Here is a 21,385-nt window from a genome sequence, read left to right on the forward strand (position 1 = left end):
ACTTGTGTCGTGGCTTGGCTCGTTTGTCTCGCGAGCTAGCTCACGAGCTAACCCAAGCTGGCTCATTAGAGAACCGAACTAGAATGCTAGCTTGACTTGTTATAAAATTAAAACAAACCGAGTCGAGCCGAGCTACTAACGAGTCGATTCGAGCGAGTTATCGATCCACGAGTATTTCGTCCAGCCCTATTTATGCGTTAGACAATGGGCTTGAATGAGGTAGAGTTGAGCATTTTAAAACCCAAGACCTGAATTAGACTGAATTGTAAGTCTATTCGGGTTTTCAGGTTTGAGTTTGGTTCATGTCACTATATTTCAGGTTAGGGTTTGGTTTTTGGACTTTCAAACCCGAATAGACTGGATAACCTAAAATATAGAAAAAGCTTTTAGTATGTCTGATATTATTGTGTGATCTATGAACTTATTAGCTAAAAATATGATATCATCTTAATGATAGTATAAATATATGTCTATATAATCTTTATAGTCATTTATTGTAATAATAGTCCTTCTATTTAATTATTCATTACATATATTTCAACAAAAGACACTAGTCTCTTTATTATTTGGTCTATTTGGTGGACTGAATAGATTGAAATGAAATTGTCGGTCTATTCAGGTTCACTTCCTTAAATTATTTGGGTCTGATTCGATCCTCATTTTTTAAACTTGAAATTTTAAAAACCCGAATATACCGAACTGAATTATTGTAATAGACCGAATGCCCACACCTAAATGAGGGTATGCATAACTCCATTAATTGAGGAGTCTCTTGAGGAATCTCTAAAGAGTTAAGTGTAAAACAGGCTGTTCGTGAAAAGTCTGTCTCTTCACGGTTTTTTACGTATTGTGTCTTAATTGTATTAATGATCTAGATGCTTAGTGTTGTATTATATAGTCTTTTAATTGTCTCTTATATAAAAAACCGATCCAATGACTCTAGGTTATGCCGTGATGGTAGGATGCCAATACGCCATACACCGTTCTTTCCAAAGCACCGCTTCAAGGTTATTGTGGCATGCCAAGGCGTTTACAGTTCACTACAATGAAGCATTAAATTTTTGCAGCAATTTATGTCGACAATAAAATGTTCCAAACTATCAAATAGCAAAATAGACACGTCATGCTCTCAAATGACATTTGTTGGCAATGCATAGTAGCTGGTGAAAAATGTCAACAGGGCCCTTGCAATTTCCATCCTTCAATTCATCCGTATCCTCAGGGCTCCGGGGACGGTCCATAATTCGCGTTGCACGACAGGGTTGACCAAATTTGAGTTTTCGTGAGGGCGTGGACGGAGTGAGTAAACATGTCCCCACGCTGTCATGCTCCCAAATTACGGCGCCTACTCTGTTTTCTGATTCACTGAACCGAGCGAGTTCTCGTCGCATCGTATGCGCCTCCTTCTCTGATTCCCCAAAAATATTCCCTGTTTTGCTGTTCTTTTCTTCCTCGTAATCCGCTCGGCTTCCATTGTTGCCGCCGCTACCGACGGCGACGGCAGACATCAAGTGTCAGTCCTCCTTCCGCCGAAGTCTTCTTTTGGTTGGACTCCGACTCTCCGACAGGAGTTGCGCTCCTCCTCCCCCTCTACTCTACTGGATTACACTAGCGTGGAGATCCATCTCTATTTGTTTTTGGTCTCTTCTTTGCTTGTAAGTAACCCTAGCTCGTTCGGACGGATCCCCCCATAAAATTCTTATGTTCCCGCCACAGTTTTTTCCTGCAGCAACTATAATAAGCAATCAAATCCGTGTCGTTTTCTCCCTATGGCCGTATCCATACTGTTTGTTGCGAATTTTTATACTGCGTGGACCTTTCACTAAACTGGTTTATCTTGGTTCTTGCCGTTTATCCAGGGGGCAAGGTCAATCACAGTTGATAAGATACCACTTGTACTCTAATCTGTCAGTCTCCACGTGCGGCTGCATATATACTGTTTCAAAATTTCGGAGTAAGGTCTGAAGTCTGAACCCTCATGCTGCTTCAGAGGGATTGAGGCTGGTTGTTGGTCGCACTTGCACATGGCGCAGCCACAGCAGCGGGTGTACCAAGCTTGGAAGGGGGATAACGTGAGAAATATTCTAAACTTCTGTATTTACTTCGTTTAGAGTCCGGCACATCCTTTTGTTTTCTTCTGTTGTTAATTTTTAATTTACCAATTCTTTTATATCTGTAGTATATTAATCTTATTAGGTGCAGCCACATCTTTTCAAATGTATCACAGGTCTAAACAGAATGCTAGCCAACAAGTTTGTAACTTTGCCAATAGTGGAATTGAGCTAAACCTCCATAGGCCAGCTTCTTGGCCATGTCAGTTTCCTTTTCTTCTTTAATTATCTCAGCAGTCATAAAGCCAGTGTTTGTCTCATTTACTGAGATTTGTATGATGATAATTGTACGAGATCGTTATTGGGATGTGCTACATGATCAGCCTGGCTTGTTTTTGAGATATGATGTGCTATATATATATATATATATATATATATATATATATATATATATATATATATATATATATATATATATATATATATATATATATATATATATATATATATATATATATATATATATATATATATATATATATACGGCGTTGCTAAAATGCACCTGGGTGCATTCTCTATATTGAATGCACCCAGGCGTAAGTCCTGTTTCGCGCGCCTCCCCGCCCCCGCCCCCGCCGCGCGCATCCCTATCCCCGCGCCGCCGCCGTCTCCTCCTTCTTCCTCCGATCCTCTAAACCTAGATCCCACCGCCGCCGAGCACCTCCCTGTCCTCGCGCCGCCGCGCGCCTCCCTGTCCCCGCGCCGCCGCGCGCCTCTCTGTCTGCGTGCCTCCCTGTCCCCCGCATTAGGTGGGATTGCAAGCCCGCATTATGTGTGATTGCAACTGTTGTATAATTTTACTCAAATATCTGTTAAAAAATGTAAACAAAATGATTGCAACCGATGGTGTGTTGTAATTGCAACTGCTGGTGTAGTGTGGATGCAACTGCTGAGTTGCTCTTATGTGATTGCAAGTACTGAATAACTCTGAGAAATTTTGTTAAAAAATATGATTGCAACTGCTGGTCTGGTGTAATTGCAACTGCTGGTCTGGTGTGATTGCAACTTCTATATAACTATGTCCAAAAATCTGTTAAACAAACAAGATTGCAACTACTGGTCTGATGTAATTACAACTGTGGGTCTGTTGTGATTGAAACTTCTATATAACTATGTCCAAAAATATGTTAAACAAACAATAATTGCAACTGCTGTCTGGTGTAATTGCAACTTCTGATCTGGTGTGATTGCAACTTCTATATAACTATGTCCAAAAATCTGTTAAACAAACAATGATTGCAACTGCTGCCTGGTGTAATTGCAACTGCTGGTCTGGTGTGATTGCAACTCCTATATAACTATGTCCAAAAATCTGTTAAACAAAACAATGATTGCAACTGTGTCTGGTGTAATTGCAACTGCTGGTCTGGTGTGATTGCAACTTCTATATAACTATGTCCAAAAATCTGTTAAACAAAATAATGATTGCAACTGCTGTCTGGTATAATTGCAACTGCAAGTCTGGTGTGATTGCAACTTATGTGAAGAGGTTGAGCCGTTCGCGGAGGAGCCGTTCACGGAGAAAGAGGGGCGGGGGCGGGAAAATGAAAATGTTTTGTCCGGAGCGTGCGGGAGGGACGAAACCGGCCTGAGTGGGACGGTTGGCTCGGACCTGGCACATAGGTTCGGCCTGGGTGCATTCTCTATATTAAATGCACCCAGGTGTAATATATAAATACAGTATATATATATATACTTTTGACATATATTCTATCTTTGATATTGTTATTTTTTTGGCTTTCATGCTGTTTCATATTATTGATTCAGTATCCTCTAACTGACTCGTGTGTCTTGTTTTCTACCCATTAATACAATGACAAGCAGCTCTCCTACATGTTTGAGAGAAAGAAAATGATTCGTGCCTCATTTGCAGAGGTTCTTCTTTGGTGGGCGGTTGATATTTGGACCAAATGTTAAATCTCTAGGTGTTTCTGTTGCCCTCATTGTTATCCCAGTTGCTGTTTTTTGTGTGTTTGTCGCACACCATCTCCGTCATCAGTTTCATGCATATGATGCAGGATATGCAATTCTTGTCATAGCAATAGTGCTCACAATTAGGGATGAAAACGGTTTCGGAATTTTTCGGAATTCCGGAAACCGATTTCGAAATTTTTCGATCGGATTCATCGGTAACGGTATTTTTCGAAAACGGAATCGGTTTTCGGAATTTTCTATCGGAATCGGTATCGGAATCGGCGTGGTGTTTTACCGACCGTTTCCATCGGTTACCGGTTTTTGTCGGAAATTACCGGATTTATGTCTCGGAAATTTCCGGAATTGTGTTTCGGAATTTTTTCGGAATTTTCCAGCATGTGATTTTTTCGCATCGCCTGTACATCTCTGGATAAGGATTACTTATTTTGTATTTTTTGGACGCTTTAAGATTTTTTTGGGTTAGATGGTGTTGGAAGGCAGTTGAGATTAACGATTTGGTCTCTCGAACGAATCCACCATTTTCTATGCACATGTTATGTATTAGTAATATATAACGATAGAGAGCCGACAGTCTGTCTTTTCCACACACTAGATTTTAGGGTTTTCCTGTGAGGCTGTGAAAAAACCTTTTATGTAAGGAAAAAATATTTCATGAGTAAGTATGTCACGTCAACTAAATCGAGTGGATATTGTGAATTGTGAACTTTGAATATGTTAACTTGTGATCTTTATGAACTTGTTATACTGTGAACTTGTTATATTGTGAACTTATGATCTTTGTAAACTTTTTATATTATAAATTTGTGATCCTTGTGAACTTGTTATATCATGAATTGTGAACTTGTGGTATTTGTGATGTTTTGTCAATTTTGTTTTATTGTGAAGTTTGATATGTTTACCAATCATATTTTAGATTTCGACCGTTACCGGTGTATTTTCCGCACCGAACTTTCGTTTCCGATGTTTCCGAAATACCGATATCGTTTCCGTTTCCGGAGTTACCGTTTTCGATTTTGTTTCCGATAAAAAATATGAAAACGGTAATGGTTTTAGTGTTTACCGACCGTTTACGACCGTTTTCATCCCTACTCACAATCTATGTAAGTATGCTGATGTTTTTCTTTCTGGTGAGGATTTCAAAAATTAATAACTCCTAAATTTGCCTGTTCTTGCCTGCACTTTTGCCTTTTGGTGTAGGTGCTTCTATTACTCTTAACCACTGCCGCTCGGGATCCGGGAATTGTACCTCGTGCTTCACATCCACCTGAGGATATTCACTATGATAATTTGTCTCTTACTGACACACCTGGAATACTACAGTTCCCCTGTGTAAAAGAAGTTATAGTAAATGGGATGCCTGTGAAAGTAAAATATTGTGAAACTTGTATGGTTTTTCGCCCACCTCGGTGTTCACACTGTTCCATTTGCAACAATTGTGTGGAACGCTTTGATCACCACTGTCCATGGGTAGGACAGTGCATTGGAAAGGTAAGCTATTGTATTGGAATCAAATCATGAATTTTGCATTCTATGGATACACTAAGAAGTAAGAACAGTGCATTGGAATCAAATCATATATAAAAACATTGACTGCACTAAGAACAAATTTGCCATCTCTCTAGCAAAAGGGAAAACTGATAATTTCTTAAATAACATGTGCAGTTTATAATTTGCATGTTTGATCTGACATAGTAACTTCACCAAACTAGAATGAAGGCATGTTTGGAAGTAAAGTGTTTTTATAGTTTATACTTTATAGGCAATACCATGATTTATAGGTAGGGGTGGGCAAAATAAAATTGATACCGAAAAACCAAACCGAACCAAATAAACTGAAAAATTCATTTTTTTTAATTTCGGTTTTCGGTTCGTTTTTTAATTCTCGATAATCCGGTTACTCGGTTTTGGTTCGGTTTTCAATCCATAGAAACTGGATACACCGAATAAACCGAGCACTTGGAGCTTTCCTGCTTGTGTGCGTCAGCCTTCAGTGCTCATGTCATGCGTTGTCTAGGCCCAGGAGCAAGTAGCCCAAGCCAAGGCATCCAGGCCCAGCGACCAAAATCAGATTCTAATTTTCACGTGAACATGCAGGAGGCAGCCTAGCTCGGCAGCTCCCACAGCCGAGAGCTGACCACGCGGATCTAGAATTTCGGTTTAAAACCGAAAAAACCGAACCGAAATAATCCGGTTAATACGGTCCGGTTTCTATTTTTTCAACATGTATTTCAGTTCTTGCTTTTTTAAAACCGAACTTTTTCAAAACCGTATTAACCGAACTGGACCTAATAAACCAAATGCCCACCCTTATTTATAGGAATACCATGGTATTTTATATCATGAGGTATTTGGTTGCATCCCTGAAAATTGTGTTCGCGAAACTGTGGTATTCTATATACCGTGGTATCATCGGAGTATTGGAAACTCAACTCTAGCCTAAAGTTTTCATGGCATGACTATCTTTTGCCTAAATACTGTATCCAAACAATAGCTTATATTCTTGGAGTTGGCCAAAACTATGGTATTGGTATTGACAATTACAAAGTATAGTAAAACCATGGTTTTGAGAGAAACATTGTTACTAAACAAGCCCTGAGAGAAGTTCCTCGCATCCATGTGATGATCTCTTATGATAAGGTTTTATTTCGCTAATCTTCTCATTTTGAACAACTTATGCATCTGATATTGAGGAAATGTGATTCCCATGAACATTTCTTGGAATTATTTTCTTCATTCTAAATTGATTAAGTCATTCCGTATATTTATCTCTTTACTTGCTGATTTCTACTTATCCTACTTGTCCATTGTGCAGCGCAATTGCCGTTATTTTTTCCTATTTGTTGTCTCTTCAAGTCTCCTCTGCATTTATTTGTTTGTTATATCGGCCTTGTACATCAAGTTTCTCATGGATGGAGACTATCCTACAGTTTGGAAGGCATTGAAACATTCCCCTGCTTCTCTAGCACTAATGATATACTGTTTTATCTCTCTCTGGTTTGTTGGTGGGCTCACAGGATTTCATACATATCTCATCAGCACTAATCAGGTTGGTTTGTTGATATTAATTCTCTATCTTTGTTTGTTCGTTCCTAGTGGTTTATCTGTTTGTCTACATTTATCTATGATTGCAAGTTCTATTTGGATTATGCACAACATTTGTTTGCTTTGTAACAATAAATTTTGGGAACTGTTAATTTTTTGTTGTGGGAATTGGGAAGGCAATTCTTATATCAGCTAAAATTTTAAGGCCTCCTTATTCATCTTTCCCAATATGTTTTTATTGTTGTGCGTTGATGTGGGATAAAGCTATTTTACTCTTGCAGAAAAGCACATCTCTTAGATAGTTTTGGAACTCACTCCCTTTTGTCCTTGCAAGGTAGTTGCATCATAGAGAGTTTTAAGGCAACCACACAGGCTTCTGCTGTGGTGCTAAATTGCATTGTTTCCATCTGAGATTGTAATTGCACGAGAAGCTAAACTGTTTATCTTGCATGATTATATATGCATATTTTTTGTGCCATTTATGTACAGAAAAATCTTGTTTGGGTTCTCGATGTAACCTTCAGATGGCTAGACATTCCAACTGGAAACCAATGTTTCTGTTGTAGCAATGCTACAGTAGCCTCCCAAAATATAGTCGCATCTCCCTTAGGTTTAGGGTTAGTTAGAGATAAAATGTGATTTGTTAGTAGTATAGATTGGATCTCGTCCTTGGGAGTCAATAGACCTCTATAAAAATAGAGATGTGACAAGCAGGAAATAACCAATCTAGCTGTTATAGTTCACGAGGCCACTGCAGCACTGCTACCCGTAGCAGTTTCCTTTACAGTACACCAGCCCTAACATATGTATTGGTATTTGTTTTTTTCAGACCACATACGAAAATTTTCGGTACAGGTCGGATGGCAGGCTTAATGTCTATGATCAAGGGTGTCTGAGTAACTTTCAAGAAGTAGTGTGTGCCAAGATAGAGCCTTCTAAACATAAGTTCCGGGCGCACATACAAGAGGAAGTGCGAGGTCCACTAGCTAACCGTGCTGGAGAGACTGAAGAAGAACAAGTTGGTGGTCCTCGAGCGTAAGCGGGGGATGGCCTCGATATTGATGGTGATCTGATGAAGATTTCACATAGGCATAACCATGAGGACATCGATATTGAAATAGGATGTGGGGATGCTAATGAGGTGGAATGCTCAGTTTCAGATTCCAAAGTTAAAGACAATATGGATGCACATATGTGATATGTAGAGTTAGAAATAAGGTAAATGGAGAACAGTCGAGTTGGGTTCCAGCGGTTTAATGAATGTGTTTGTTTAGTTCATAAGTAGGCAAAATGCCGTCTCCTCCGGTGGTTTCAGCATTATTCTTTTTGTAAATGGCTAGTGCAGGATACTTAGGATGCTACCCTGCAGGTTCTCTTGTGCATTCCGACCAGCGTGTGTGTTGAATTCTTACCCTCGGATCCTTCAGAAGACGTTTGTGTATAGTGTCTTGGTTGAGAAATCCCAAGATGGTGTATGAATTCAGATTGGTAGTTCTAAACTTGTTGTCTTTCAGTTCCACACAGGCAGAAGTCATTGCTTTTCAGCTCAGGCTGTCTACTTTAGCATCAGTTTGCTCTGTCCAGAAAGAAAATAAAAAAAAAGAACTGCAGCAAGATTGGCATGGTGCTATGACCACCAGAGTCACATCTGTCTTTGAACGCTAATCTGGTTGGTTCATGCCAAACATTCCTTTGTTGCCTTGTGGATTTAAAAGACTTGGACGCTTGGCTGGGCTTTGGTCGGCGCTGGCAGTATCATGCCGAACTCTGAAGACACCAAAACTGTCAGCTCCTCCTCTTGTCAATTCAACAAAATGTCTGCTTCAAAATGGTTCTGCGATGCCGAAGAAAAGTCCGGGAGTTGATAAAATAATACCATGGGACGTGGCCCCATCAGTCATCAATCTATGTGACCTAGTATGCAGAAGTTCAGTCAGGACGCTGGCGTTTTTGTTTCCGTGCAACGGTGCAAGACATTGACGTCAACTAGTGTATCAAATAGCCCCGGATTATTTCGATTTGATGAGCAGTGAGCAATTAGAAATGCTGCAGGTTCTCAAGCCACTGTCAGTCTGTGTCTGTCACGCATGGCGACATGAGGTCTTGGAGAGTGCGCTGCAGCCACAAAACTGTTTTGGAGTGGGACAGGGCTAGTGGCTGCTCGCTGTGACGGACACCGACTGGCCCTTGACCGGGGTCGTGTGAACCAGTGGACTTGGCCACTTGGCCTTCATTACAATCTGTGTGACGACGGATAGATAGACACTCCTACTACAGTACGCGTATTACCATCTGTTAGCTGGCGGTGGCCTCGAATTCGGATGGGACGACGACGCCATCGTGGGTGACGGTGAACCGGCCGCTGGTCGGTTTCCATTTATGGCAATCTTCCCTCCGGCCTGCCGACTCTGGTCCTTGCTGCTGCAACCATCTAGAGTACTACCCTAGTCAAAGTTTTAGTAAACTAACCGTTTCCTCTATAAAAGAAGTGCAATTCTCATTTTTTAGAGAAGTCAAACAGTTTAAACCTAATATATATACGATACAAAAAAATGTCATTAGTTTAATTACGAAATATATTTTATACTAAATTTTATCAAAGACACATATGTCAATTAATTAATTATAAGATCTCGGTCAAGACTAAACTACTTTGACCGGTACCAATCCTGTGGTTGTGTTCTTCTGTGTATATAGAGAGAACGCCAATGACGTGCAGTTGTGGGGCTGGTACGGTCCTCAGTGACCATTCTCGACGATACTGTTCGGTGCCTTGGTTAGCATGCCTACTACGTACTTATGATGCGAATGCGACGCTGTACCATTTGTTCTAGAAGAAGCACTTGATTTCTGACTAGTGACCACTGGACCGGTACCGACGTACGGCATATTTACTTTAATCTAATCTATATATGTTAAAGTTGATTGTAGAACTTAAATTATTTTTTACTCCAGTTCACTATAATATATGTGGATTAAGGTAAATATATGTAAATAACAAGGTTTCTCCTTTTGCCACTTATTGGAACCCCATAACCTTATCTGTCCTCCAAAACTCTTCCGGCAGTACATATTACTGTTTTGTCCTCACTATCTGGTCAACATGAAGGCTCATAATCATCATGCAAAGAGAGAGAGAAAAGATTTTCCAAAAAGGGCAAGGTTTTTTATATGATTTTTATATGGAAAAGTATCCCTGGAAAAGTAGTGAAGGAAATTAGGAGAAATTAAATGAACGTTTTTTTTTGTACATATATATGGCAGAGAAGAGAGAAGGGGGTTCAAGTGGCAAAGGAAAAAAAAATGTCTCTCTTGCATTGCATGCTTGGCACGCCGTAGGCCGTACCGTAAGCTTCCACAAACATGTGGCTCCAAGGCCACACGTGTCGGTGGTGGCGAAACCTACGTGCTGAATGTTTCGCAGATCCGCTGAACGTAGCCTCGTCGTCTGATCCATCCATTCATTCCATTGCCGTGCGTTGACCAACCATAGGATAGGCGTTCAAGTACGACCTTGCATCGCATGCAGCGGCCGGCGGCGCTGAAGAAGGCCGGATTGACCTCGCCGTCGGGCCTCCATCTATCGGATTAGTAGTTGCTTCGGTTTGGTCGTCACTTGGTTTGGTCGTCAGAGTATGCTTTTGTACATAAACGATGATGGTTTACTATCTGTCACAGTCAATGCCGATATGGTAGGATCGTTGGCGTTGGCGAGGAGGCCGCTGCTTCCTCTATGTATCTATTTTTCTTAGAGTTATACTAAATCTATGCCCGTGCGTTGCTACGGGTGCATTAAAATGCATAACAATATTAGTGCTAATGTGCTATTATATAGGAATTAATCCTTAGTTCAACGCACACTCTGTGTGCTAGAGTTGTTGATGACCATAATTTCCATCTCCCAACAAATTTCATGGAACAACAATATTGGATTTGTCATCACTAATAATTTCTGGAAATCTCAAGTGCAAGAAAACTAACATATAATATATATATATAGTACAATGCATATACATTGTGACGATACACAAATAAAAACGAATAATATATATTCTTTGCCAACCACCAATACAGAACCAAACTCAAAACTATCACTTCCATCTGCTTCTCTGTCAACCATGTTCATGATATCATCAACAACTTGTTCACCCTATGATAATATGAAAAGGAATTTGAACATGTATTCCTAAAACAAGAAAATAAGCATTTAGCCAAGTGACAAAAGAAGAAAGTCTACAAAGCCTGCAAGATTGGTTGATCCAATGGAAACATTAGGTCCAAGCACAGATATACAGAGAAACTCTACCTGATGATACCCACTGGCCCAGTTGTTCCCGGCACCACCACCATGCTCAGCGACAAATATGTTCTCGTGGTTGTACAGGTTCCTGTACTCGCTGTTATGGATTCCATTGACCACTCTCGGCTCCAGGTCAATAGGCAGAGACCTGGGTATGAAGCAGATCATCAGCCTGGTAAAAGAAGACGTCCTTCTTGTCGCCCCCTGTAGCTGTAGTTAACTATTTAGAGCTTGCTCTCATCGATGCTGTCCATAAGGGTTTCTTTCCCTGGTTCCTGAGAATAGCCAGCGTGGTGTTTCTGGTGAATGTGAGCTGGGGCCGATGCTCAGTTTGAGGTCAAGATCACTCTCTACAGCGACGCTCCAGCTTTCATCTTCAGCTGATTTATGGTTCTCCCCGTGAAACCTTTCTTTGGCTGCTGAGTTTTCTTCACCGAAGAGGCTGAGGCAGTTAACTGGCTTGCATTCATGGAGACTCAAATCTTCATGTACTTGCTGCGGAGCTGGGTATTGTGCATTACCAAGGAGAGCAGATTGGTTTGTCCCTGAGGTAGAAGGACTGCACTTGAGGTTCGACCTTGATCCCTGCACCACTTCATGAGTTCCTTATGCTCTCGGTTGATACCTGTGGCTATCGCATTCAGCCATCAATGTTTTTTGTACATGGTACAAACGATGCAGCTCATGCACCTGATGCAAAGAAGCAGTATCAGATGCAAAAGTTCTTGTTGCATGGATGACAAGACAACTTAGGTCTGACTAACAACTGGTCGTCAACTTATTACAGAACTGGAGCAGTCTGTTAACTTCTCGTCGTCTAGTGTGCAAATATACCTCACAAATTATGGTGCTGCTTGCTACGTACCTGCTGCCTGAAGACCTTATCATGCTCCACGATTGTTCTCCGAATCGAGTCCTTGTTGTCCTGTTTGCACTGCTCGTCCATTGGGTCTTCCCAGGTGCGTAAAAGCTCTTGCTCACCAGCTTCCAGCAACAATTCGGTTGTTTTCTGGGTATTACCTCTACCTTCTATACAATCGTCACGACTTTCTTTTTCAATATATACTATCTCTCGAATGTTTATCATCATCTAGTTTATTTTTAAACTAAAATATGATAAAAAAACAGAAGAAGTAAAAAATAATAGAAAATTAAAAAAAACTTAATCCCACAAGTCGAGAAGCAGTTTAAAGCGGATTAATAGTCAATCAGTCTTGCACATCCCAAAACGCAAAACACAAGCGAACACCCAAAAAAATCCCAATATCCTCAATGGCAATGTCTCCGCTGCCCCGCATCGTGCTCCTCCTCACCGTCGTCGCCGCCGCCACCGCAGTGGTCACGCGCGTCAGCCCGCGTCGCTCAGCGGCGCGGCGAACGACCTGCTCCCCAAGTACGGCCTCCCGAGAAGGGGCTCATCCCGAACTCCGTCGCCTCCTACAGCTTCGACGAGGCCACGGGCGCCTTCGAGATCCACCTCGCCGGCACCTGCTACGTCCACTTCGGCTCCCACCTCGTCTACTACGAGAGGACCATAACCGGCAAGCTCTCCAAGGGCGCCATCTCGGACCTCTCCGGCGTCCAGGCCCAGAAGCTCTTCCTCTGGGTCTACGTCACGGGGATGGTCGCGCTCCCCGACCAGGGCACCATCGAGTTCCAGTCCGGCTTCATCTCGGAGTCGCTATCGGCCTCGATGTTTGACGAGGTGCCCACCTGCGGTTCCAGCGTTGGCGCGCAGCTGCGCGGCGCGACTGGGGTGATCGGCGAGCTTGGGCTGCTCCCAGTTGCACAGGTAGGGGGGTTGGGGCGCTTCGCGGTGGATGGGCGTGCGGGTCCCGCCGTGATTCGCAGAAGGGGAGTGCCGCGCGCGGGCGGCGTGCGTGTGGTAGACCAGGCGTGCATCGCGGCGAGCGTGCGGGAGAAGCGGCTGGAGGCGAGCTGGATTCGCGGCGGGTGTTACGCGCTGGCGGGGGCAGTCTACAAACCAGGCTTAATAGTTAGTACAGATACAGTTCTATAAAAAAACCGCTAAACCATATTTAGAAGTGTTTTCAATTTTACACCGCTCGAAAACCAGTTTTTAAAAAATAAATCTACTTTTTAGTGGCTTTTAGAGATCAAAAGCTAAAGCTAAAACCAAACCAAACACTGAAACACACCCTTAATTTTATTCTTTCTTTTCATCCGCATGCACAGAAGTTGCTGAAAAGATTCAGGGGATCCGTTATGCGCGTGGAGTATGGTGCATAGGCATAATAATATACATACCCTAGCTATATTTATATTGAAGATAAACAAAAAAAAAACATAGTACTCTATCGTCACCGATGACAAACACAGAAACACTTGATCTGCCAAAAAGAGGCTTACCTTATTTTCTTCCTGCCTTTTTACCGGCACACATCCAATAAAAGAAGCGACACGCCCACGTGCTGTTTGGAGTTCTTAAGAGCATCTCCAATAGTTATGTAAATTTAGCACCCTAAATTACAGATTTAAGAAGTTGCTAAATCACTTTAAGGAGTAGAAAAATGTGTGTGCTCCAACAGTTCTCTATTTACTGGTTGCTAATTTTTAAAATTATCCATATCAACAAAAAAGTGAGTGAGCATTCTTTCTATTTTTAGTTGAGCTAGCACATCAACAACCTTCCATAATGTCTTGAAAGGTCGAAGTTATCGATGAAAAACTAGAAGGTCGCGGCGACGGCATGAAGACAACACATGACATTGAAGATAGATTTATGGTCAATGGGACGGTGGGGACGACACAAAACGGTAGCCGAAATATGGTTTTCGCGATGGATTTAGAACCAACATTGATTTAGGGAGTCCCAACGAGGTTCGTAAATGTAGGGATGAAATTGGGTTTTGTAGGGAGTCTGTAAATTTAAGGACCTGCTTTACATAACCATTGGAGAAGAGTTTCCCCGAAAACTTCTTAAATTCATATTTAAGGAGTTATTTACATAACTATTGGAGATGCTCTAAGTAAGTATAATCATAAATTTTGTTTTTACCTAATTACTCTCTCCATCTCAACATAAAGCTATATTTGGATCACCTAAAACTAAAGTTTAGATGGAACACCTTCGAGATATTAGTCAAATTTACTAATTTAGCTAGTCACTAAAATAGATTTCACAAAAAAGGTGTACACTAGCCCAATAGACTATGTAAATTCAAAGCTTTGCACGGCGAGTGAAGCAGGGTATCAAAAAAGAGAGCGAACGATGTAGTGATGGAGAGCTATTAAATATAAAGAACCATTTAATGTATTAGACACATTTTTGTTCTAATAATAGCTAAATTCACCTTTACAAAACAATCTGGCTAGTATATTGGAGTTGCTCTAAGTTTAGGGTTTTGTTTGGATACCTAGACCAAAAGCAAACATATTTTGTGGACAAAGACTTATCACTTATGTGTATATTTTAGTCTATATTAGTCCACATTTTTTTTGAAATAAACGACAAGAGGGTCGTCAAAACATTTTTTAGGAGAGGTGCAAAGCAAAAACAAAATACAGTCACGAGTTACCTTCATTAAAAAAAGCAGGTCACCCAAACATAGAAACAAACTCGCTAAACAAAAACTTAGAAAAACAACTAAACACCACTTGACGCCTTAAGAGCTCAAAGCCAACTTGAACTGATATACATTCTCTTTAACTATTAACATAATTAGGAGGGGCTGATAAATTATGCGTTGAAAAGTTTTAATATTTTTCTTTCAAATACTCCACAAAAAACAACACACTAGGCCATCAAAATCTCTTATGTCAATTCTTGGGATTTTTAGCATGTACCTCCTCCATCATCTAATAATAAACTCATCCTGCTGAATAACTGGTAAGTGATTAAGGTCGAACCATTTGGCTAACTAGTTCCAAACTTGTCCTAAAAACACAATCTTTACATAGATGAGTAGGTGTTTCCGACGCATTATCCAACTAATGAATTGTACTAATGGATAGTTGGATTGGAAACTAAGAATGGGGGTCACTTTTAGTTCATCAAATTGATTCCTAAAATTTTGACTAAATTATAGTTCACGTTTTTCAAACAAGCCCTAAATTCGCTTCTATAGTTCTAGAAATTTAATTTTGTTTTGGAGCCAAGGTAGTAGTACATAGTTTGGCTTGACTGTACTCTTCAATTATAGTGTTTACATAATACTCCCTCCGTTATAATTTATAATTCATTTTACTTTTTTTGTCAAGTTTGACCGGCTCATCTTATTCATTTTTTTTTGCGAAAAATGAAAAAAAAGTCAAAGTCATACTTAATAATTATGAATTTTTTGAATAAGACGAGCCGATCAAACTTAGGGTAAGAAAGTCAAATGAATTATAAATTGGAACGGAGGGAGTAGTATTATTTTATCCATTTTCCATTCCTTCACTTAGGACTTATTTGTTTTGTTTTTTTTGCTTGCCAGAAGCTATAAGTTGAAATGGACAATCTAATTATTGTGCAGACTTAAAAAACGAAAAATAGCCTTTGGGGAAGTGAACTAAAAGCTAAGTGGGTGAGTTTCCGCATTGCTGCTTCCAACAAAAATCATTCTCACTTAGTGAAACGGTAAAAAATTGACCTGCTCCATGGTAGGAGCAGAGTAAGTCGCCTTCGTTTCTACTAGAGAGTAGGATCGAAAAAACTTGCTCCATGCTACTTCAACCTACTCCCCGCACTTTAATCCCTTGTAAATCAATTTATAGACTATTTGCCAATTTTTTTTGTCAAATATATTTAGAATGTGTTTGGTTTGGCTTTTGACTTCGGCTTTTGTCCTCTAAAAATCAAAAGCCAGATCAAAGAGCCTGAACCAAGAAGCAGCTTTTTTCAAAAGCTGACTTTCTTACAATGTAAAATTGAAAGCACATATAGACCTGTTTTAGCGGCTTTTGGATGAAACTGTGTAAATGTATATGAGAGAACTTTTAGCGTCTTCTACCAAACAGTTTTTTGCTTTTTATATCTCAGAGCTCATAACAATTTTTTTTCACAGCTCAACCAAACGTACCCTTACTCCCGCTAAATAATCATTCAAAATTACTCTACTGAGGAATCAACTTTCGAGTTAGAGAATTAGAAAGTGGAGCTATGCCAATAAAGGAAAGTCGAGATGAACTTGAAAATAAAGCAGTTAGAAGCTCAAAGCTTGAAAATTAATTTTTGAACGAAAAACCTAAAAGGTACCACTCGAACAAACAAATCATTATTAAAATATAAAGGAAGCTAACCCAGTTACCCTTACTGCTAATTTAGGTACAGTCGCCCTTAAGGAGAAGCTCATCATGAACACGCTTCACCAAAGTCTGCTCGTCACTCTTCACACAGCAGCAGGTCTTTGGACCGTGGCCGTGGCGTGCCTGTGACAGACTGTGTTGCAAATTTTCCTGCCGTACCCGTACGGGTGCGGCAAGCATGTGCCCGTGTCAGTGATAACGCGATCCTGCCATGCACGCTCAGATTACAGGACAAGCGTGCCACTGCCATGCAAGTAGCAGTGGTGTCCAAATGTCAAAAGGTCCACGTGAACAGGGCAAAAGGAGACGACGATGAAAGACCTCTCCGGACATGGCATCTGAACACTCTCTCTCTCTCTTGGCACCACCAACTTGGAACGTTGAATTTTGAGGCCTGCATCTGCATGCCTCGTAATGCCTTCTTGAATTCTCATGATGCATTCGGATCAAACGACAAACGGTTTTTTGTAATGTGTGTGTTTGGCAGACGCGCTTTAACATCGTTTCCGAGGAAAACGCATCGAACCTCGCTTCGTGTTTTGACGACCAAAAGCAAAAGGTTCACAAGCCCGAGATCTGAACTCTGCCGGAGTAGGAATCATCAGATAGCCAAGATGCCTTTCCTCCTTCAGCTTTGCCTTAGGATCCAAGTTTCTGTTTCTTTGTTTTTTTTGGGGGGTAATGCGTTTGGCCAAAACTCTGCAGTTCCTTTCTGGGACAGCTCCATTTGTTTACGAGACAACAGCTCTTTGAATTATTCTCTGTCTTCGTTTTTTTTTGAATATCTAATAGTAATATTGTACATTTGGTCTCCTTTTCCCTGGAGCGAAGATTCTCTGCACGCTTATTGATGTAGCAGAGCCAGCAATGTCAAACGGTTTGACAAAAGTGGCTACTTTGCATGCCTCCTCGGCAAAAGGCCAAAGGATATTTGACCTTGGCAAACTGAATTTTCAGTCAGAGGCGTGCGCATGCCCGCGCCTTGACCGCTAACTATTGGCATTTGGCAGCAGATGGTGTACAGATTATTGTTTTAAATTGAAGACTGTGCTGTTTTAGAGTGGAGTTTGAAATGATAGAAAATGAATAAGCTGTTGGAGATAAGGCGCTAAGGATATCCACACACTTGCAGCTGTTTATACATCTTCAAAGCTCAAGCTCTCTAACTCTACGTTTAATTTTAACTAAGATTTCATTTCTTTTTTTAATTATGTAGCATCTTAGAAACAGAAATATAAAAATCTATCACTGTGAATGGCCTTAGGGCATATGCAACCTCTCATTTAATATAGGGTTTCTTGATGGTCTCTAGTAGTTAATAAAGATAAACATCGTGTTCACTTGACTTTAATCCTATCGGCTTCTATTGTTTCTATAGTATTTTTGTCTCTATAAATTACAGTTACAACAGTCCGAACAACTGACTTTAATCCGAAACGAATAGAGGTAGGCTCCTCACGAAGAGGTTGTCTCTACACAACTCTCCATACATGTTGTCTCTTAACTGTATTTATGATCTAAAGGCTTAAGGTTGTATATGCAGTCTCGTATACTTAAACAACCGATCTAGAGTCTCATGGTTGTACATACCCTTAGGCTATTCCTAATGTGTGGTATCATACTCATTAATTAGATGTCACATAGAACTTTTCCTTACGTGTAAGGTATTTAATAGGAGAAAGAAAAAGGTTATATCATAAGTAAGATAATGTTTTGGCACGATATCTTAGGTTATGTCACAAAAAATAATATTTAGGGTTTATTCTCATAGGCACAACATCATAACAAATAAATAATTAATACATATAAATATGATAGTATACACTGTGGAGAGTGTATCTTATAGCAATATCATACTTTTCATTCTATGTGATATTTTGGATATTGGACTATGATACTTTGGACGGAAAATAGTCTTAGAACATCTCCAACAGGGTGTCTCAAAAAACGCCCTCAAAAATAAAAACTACTACCTTCGTTCTCAAGTATTTGTCGACCGCTAGTTCATTTTTGAACTAAAATACGACAAATAAAATAGAACGAATGAAGTACATCATTTTCAGTTCTAGGTCACTAAAAAGAAATTGAGCTTCAACCGTTAAGTTCTAAATCATTTATTTTCAGAAAATAAATTATATTATTAAAAAATAAAATGTTAAAGATAATGTAGAAGTTAAGAATAAATACTAATCTGGGTGTAGTATATTTGAGTTACTTCATGATCCGTCCATATTTTTAATAAAAAATATAAATAGAGTATTGTTTGACTTATTTTTCATGAGTTGAACTCTATATTTTAAGATAAAACATTAATTTAAGGCATTTGTTGTTAGAGATGCCTTTAGACCATTCCTAACCTAAAACCAACGATAGTTTTTCAGTATGCCACTAATAAATTTTGCTGACGTGGCAAATGAGTTGGGGGCAGTAGAAACCGTTTCTCATAGTGATGGCAATTAGCATATCTAAAATTTGACGGGTATCTGATTCGATGGGTGTGGGTACAGGTGTAGATTTTGACCCGTGGGTGCAACCCGCATCCAACCCGAAGTTTCACTGGTGTGGGTGCATGTTTTCATTTCAACCCGCATGTGACACGAAATTTAATTTATTCTTTATTAAGCGCGAAAATGATTAAGATATAACAATGGTTATTTTGAACAAGTAACTTGGCTAATGATTGGTCAATGTTTTGTTGCTTCTCAATATGAGAAGACTTAAATTTGTAGATATAACTCAATTATTTTTTGTTTATAGCCGAATTATTGTTTAAAATTGCACATTGAATAAAACCCCGCGGTGACCCGAAACCCACCCAAAACTGATGGGTTCAAGCGCGGGTTTGAAATTGCACCAACAGGTGTGATTATGGGCGGGTTTAATTAGACTTTACGGGTGCGATCTGGGTAAGTTTTTGTTCCACACGACTCGAACCCGACCCATGGTCATCCCTAGTTTTTCATATGAGAAACGAAAGGTCTATTTTGGTTCGTGGCTAATTACGTCATACTTTATCTAAGGTTAATTTTAGACAGAAAAGTTAGACAAAGTGTGACAAATTAAACAACGAACCAAACATGCGGAAGTCTTCTCATGTTCCAACCGTCCGACTTCCTTCCCAGCTGCCATGCTCTCACTACTGCTTTTTTTTTTTGCCGATGCTAGGCGCCCTCCCGTGCAAAATTTCCTCACGCATGATGTTTCTTTACCACACCAGTGCTGTACACGTAAATGAAACGGAACTAGACAGAAGAACAAATGTGTTCTATACACTCTTTGCAAGTACTTGTATCTATAAAAATAATATCTAAAAGTGTTAAACCCTGAGGCAATTTCAGTAGCAATTTATTTTAGAAAAAAAACATATTTATGATATCAGATATGTGTACGTGTGGTCTAAGCATGATAATCATGTAGATCATACTAATAAACATAAATTTAATCGAAAATCTATTGGATAGTGAGCAATAGTAACATACTTAGGCTATCTCCAACAAGGTCCGCTAAATGGGTTTGTCCGCTATATTTAGCGCTCTATACGTCCGCTATGGCGTCCAGCAACGTCCGGTAAATGATTCGGTATAATAGAGGACCACGACCGTACACGATAAATCTGGAGACTTCTCGTGCGTCCGCTATCTGCCTTGGCCCCTCTTTCGGGCAGCTTCTTGTTGCTGTTGGCGAGGCCACCGACTCCACTGTCCTAGCTCCTACGGTGCCCCTTCCTCCACACCGGCGGCTGCAAACAGGAAGTCGACTCCACACCGACGACTGCAAACAGGAAGTCGATTCCATGGTGGTAGTGAGGCGCCCAAGCGGCTATTGCTGGCGGATGATTTTATTCTATTTCCTCCCTCGTCCTCGTTTATTTGCTTGACTGAAATCTGATGACCGCCTTGTTAGAGTTAACGTTGCACTTAGCTAATATAATATACAATATTTAAAGTTAATAATTTGTCTTAGTATAGTTGATAAAATATAGAGGATAAGATATAGGGGATGTTGCTGGAGACTGAGAAAATATAGAGGACAAAATCTTTTAGAGTGTGCTATAAAGAACAGAGAATATTCTTTTAGAGGATTAAATTAAGGAGACGTTGCTGGAGACAGTCTTAGTGACTGAGTCGGGTTGAGTCAGACATAATGCATGTCTTTGTAGTCGTTTCGCTTGGAATGATTCAGAGAAGTAGTCGTACTAATCATCATCATTTTATGGAAAAAATAAAGTGAACAGTTATACCGCTTGCGGACACTCTCAAAAAATATAATTATCGGTCTCCATCCGAGCAAGTGAACTCTTGAACGACACTCGTTTCAGAGGCTCGCTCTGCTAGTACTTGTGTGCGCCAGAACTGAAATAAGGGCACTTAGCTAACAGCTAAAGCATAGGTGAACCTAGAATGATAATATGATGGAGCTTAAGCGTGCGTTTGGTTGCGGGACAGACAGGACATGAACGTCCTCTGTCATTCTCTCCCGTCCCTCCAATTTTGAGGTACAATTGGGGACAACATTGGGATAGTCCTGTCTCAGCCATTGACCCTGAATCATACAACCTTATTTAAAGGATCATCCCATCATGTTTTGTCCTGTCATTGAAACCAAACGCACCCTAAATCTCGAAGATAGAAAAATCGAGCAGATGCGAGGAGAATCGAGCGGGCGTGAGAAACAAGAGAAACAACTCATGTAACTCTAAGAGTTACAATATTGGGAGATTAAGAGATAGAAAACCGGTGTAACCTTC

At 40.3% G+C, this 21,385-nt stretch overlaps 1 protein-coding gene and 2 pseudogenes across 4 annotated transcripts; 2 read left to right on the plus strand and 1 right to left on the minus strand.

Moving 5' to 3' along the window:
- The first annotated feature begins 1,220 nt into the window (after positions 1–1,220).
- On the plus strand, positions 1,221–8,622 carry LOC103650958 (protein S-acyltransferase 8). Of its 4 annotated transcripts, XM_035966377.1 has the most exons (6): positions 1,240–1,655; positions 1,860–2,072; positions 3,936–5,146; positions 5,244–5,534; positions 6,859–7,092; positions 7,918–8,622. In XM_035966377.1, the coding sequence occupies exons 3-6, from the start codon at positions 5,078–5,080 to the stop codon at positions 8,125–8,127; spliced, it is 804 nt and encodes a 267-aa protein (XP_035822270.1). In that variant the 5' UTR covers positions 1,240–1,655; positions 1,860–2,072; positions 3,936–5,077; the 3' UTR covers positions 8,128–8,622. The 4 variants fall into 4 exon arrangements, 3 of the variants coding, with proteins under 3 accessions (XP_035822270.1, XP_020406002.1, XP_035822271.1); XR_004857306.1 differs by having other exon boundaries at positions 1,221–1,655; positions 3,985–5,146; positions 5,244–7,092; XM_020550413.3 differs by lacking the exon at positions 3,936–5,146.
- Positions 8,623–11,625: 3,003 nt separating this feature from the next.
- Positions 11,626–12,416, minus strand: LOC103650959 (uncharacterized; annotated as a pseudogene).
- Positions 12,417–12,666: 250 nt separating this feature from the next.
- On the plus strand, positions 12,667–13,408 carry LOC103652390 (uncharacterized; annotated as a pseudogene).
- The last annotated feature ends 7,977 nt before the right edge of the window (positions 13,409–21,385 follow it).

This window comes from Zea mays, chromosome 3, assembly GCF_902167145.1.
Source record: "Zea mays cultivar B73 chromosome 3, Zm-B73-REFERENCE-NAM-5.0, whole genome shotgun sequence".
In the NCBI taxonomy this organism is placed as follows: domain Eukaryota; kingdom Viridiplantae; phylum Streptophyta; class Magnoliopsida; order Poales; family Poaceae; genus Zea; species Zea mays.

Coding starts and splice junctions, on each gene's coding strand:
- LOC103650958 (XM_035966377.1), top strand. CDS start 5,078: ATGAAAACGGTAATGGTTTTAGTGTTTACCGACCGTTTACGACCGTTT. Junction 5,535..6,858: donor TAGGACAGTGCATTGGAAAG/GTAAGCTATTGT, acceptor TCCATTGTGCAG/CGCAATTGCCGTTATTTTTT. Junction 7,093..7,917: donor ATCTCATCAGCACTAATCAG/GTTGGTTTGTTG, acceptor TGTTTTTTTCAG/ACCACATACGAAAATTTTCG.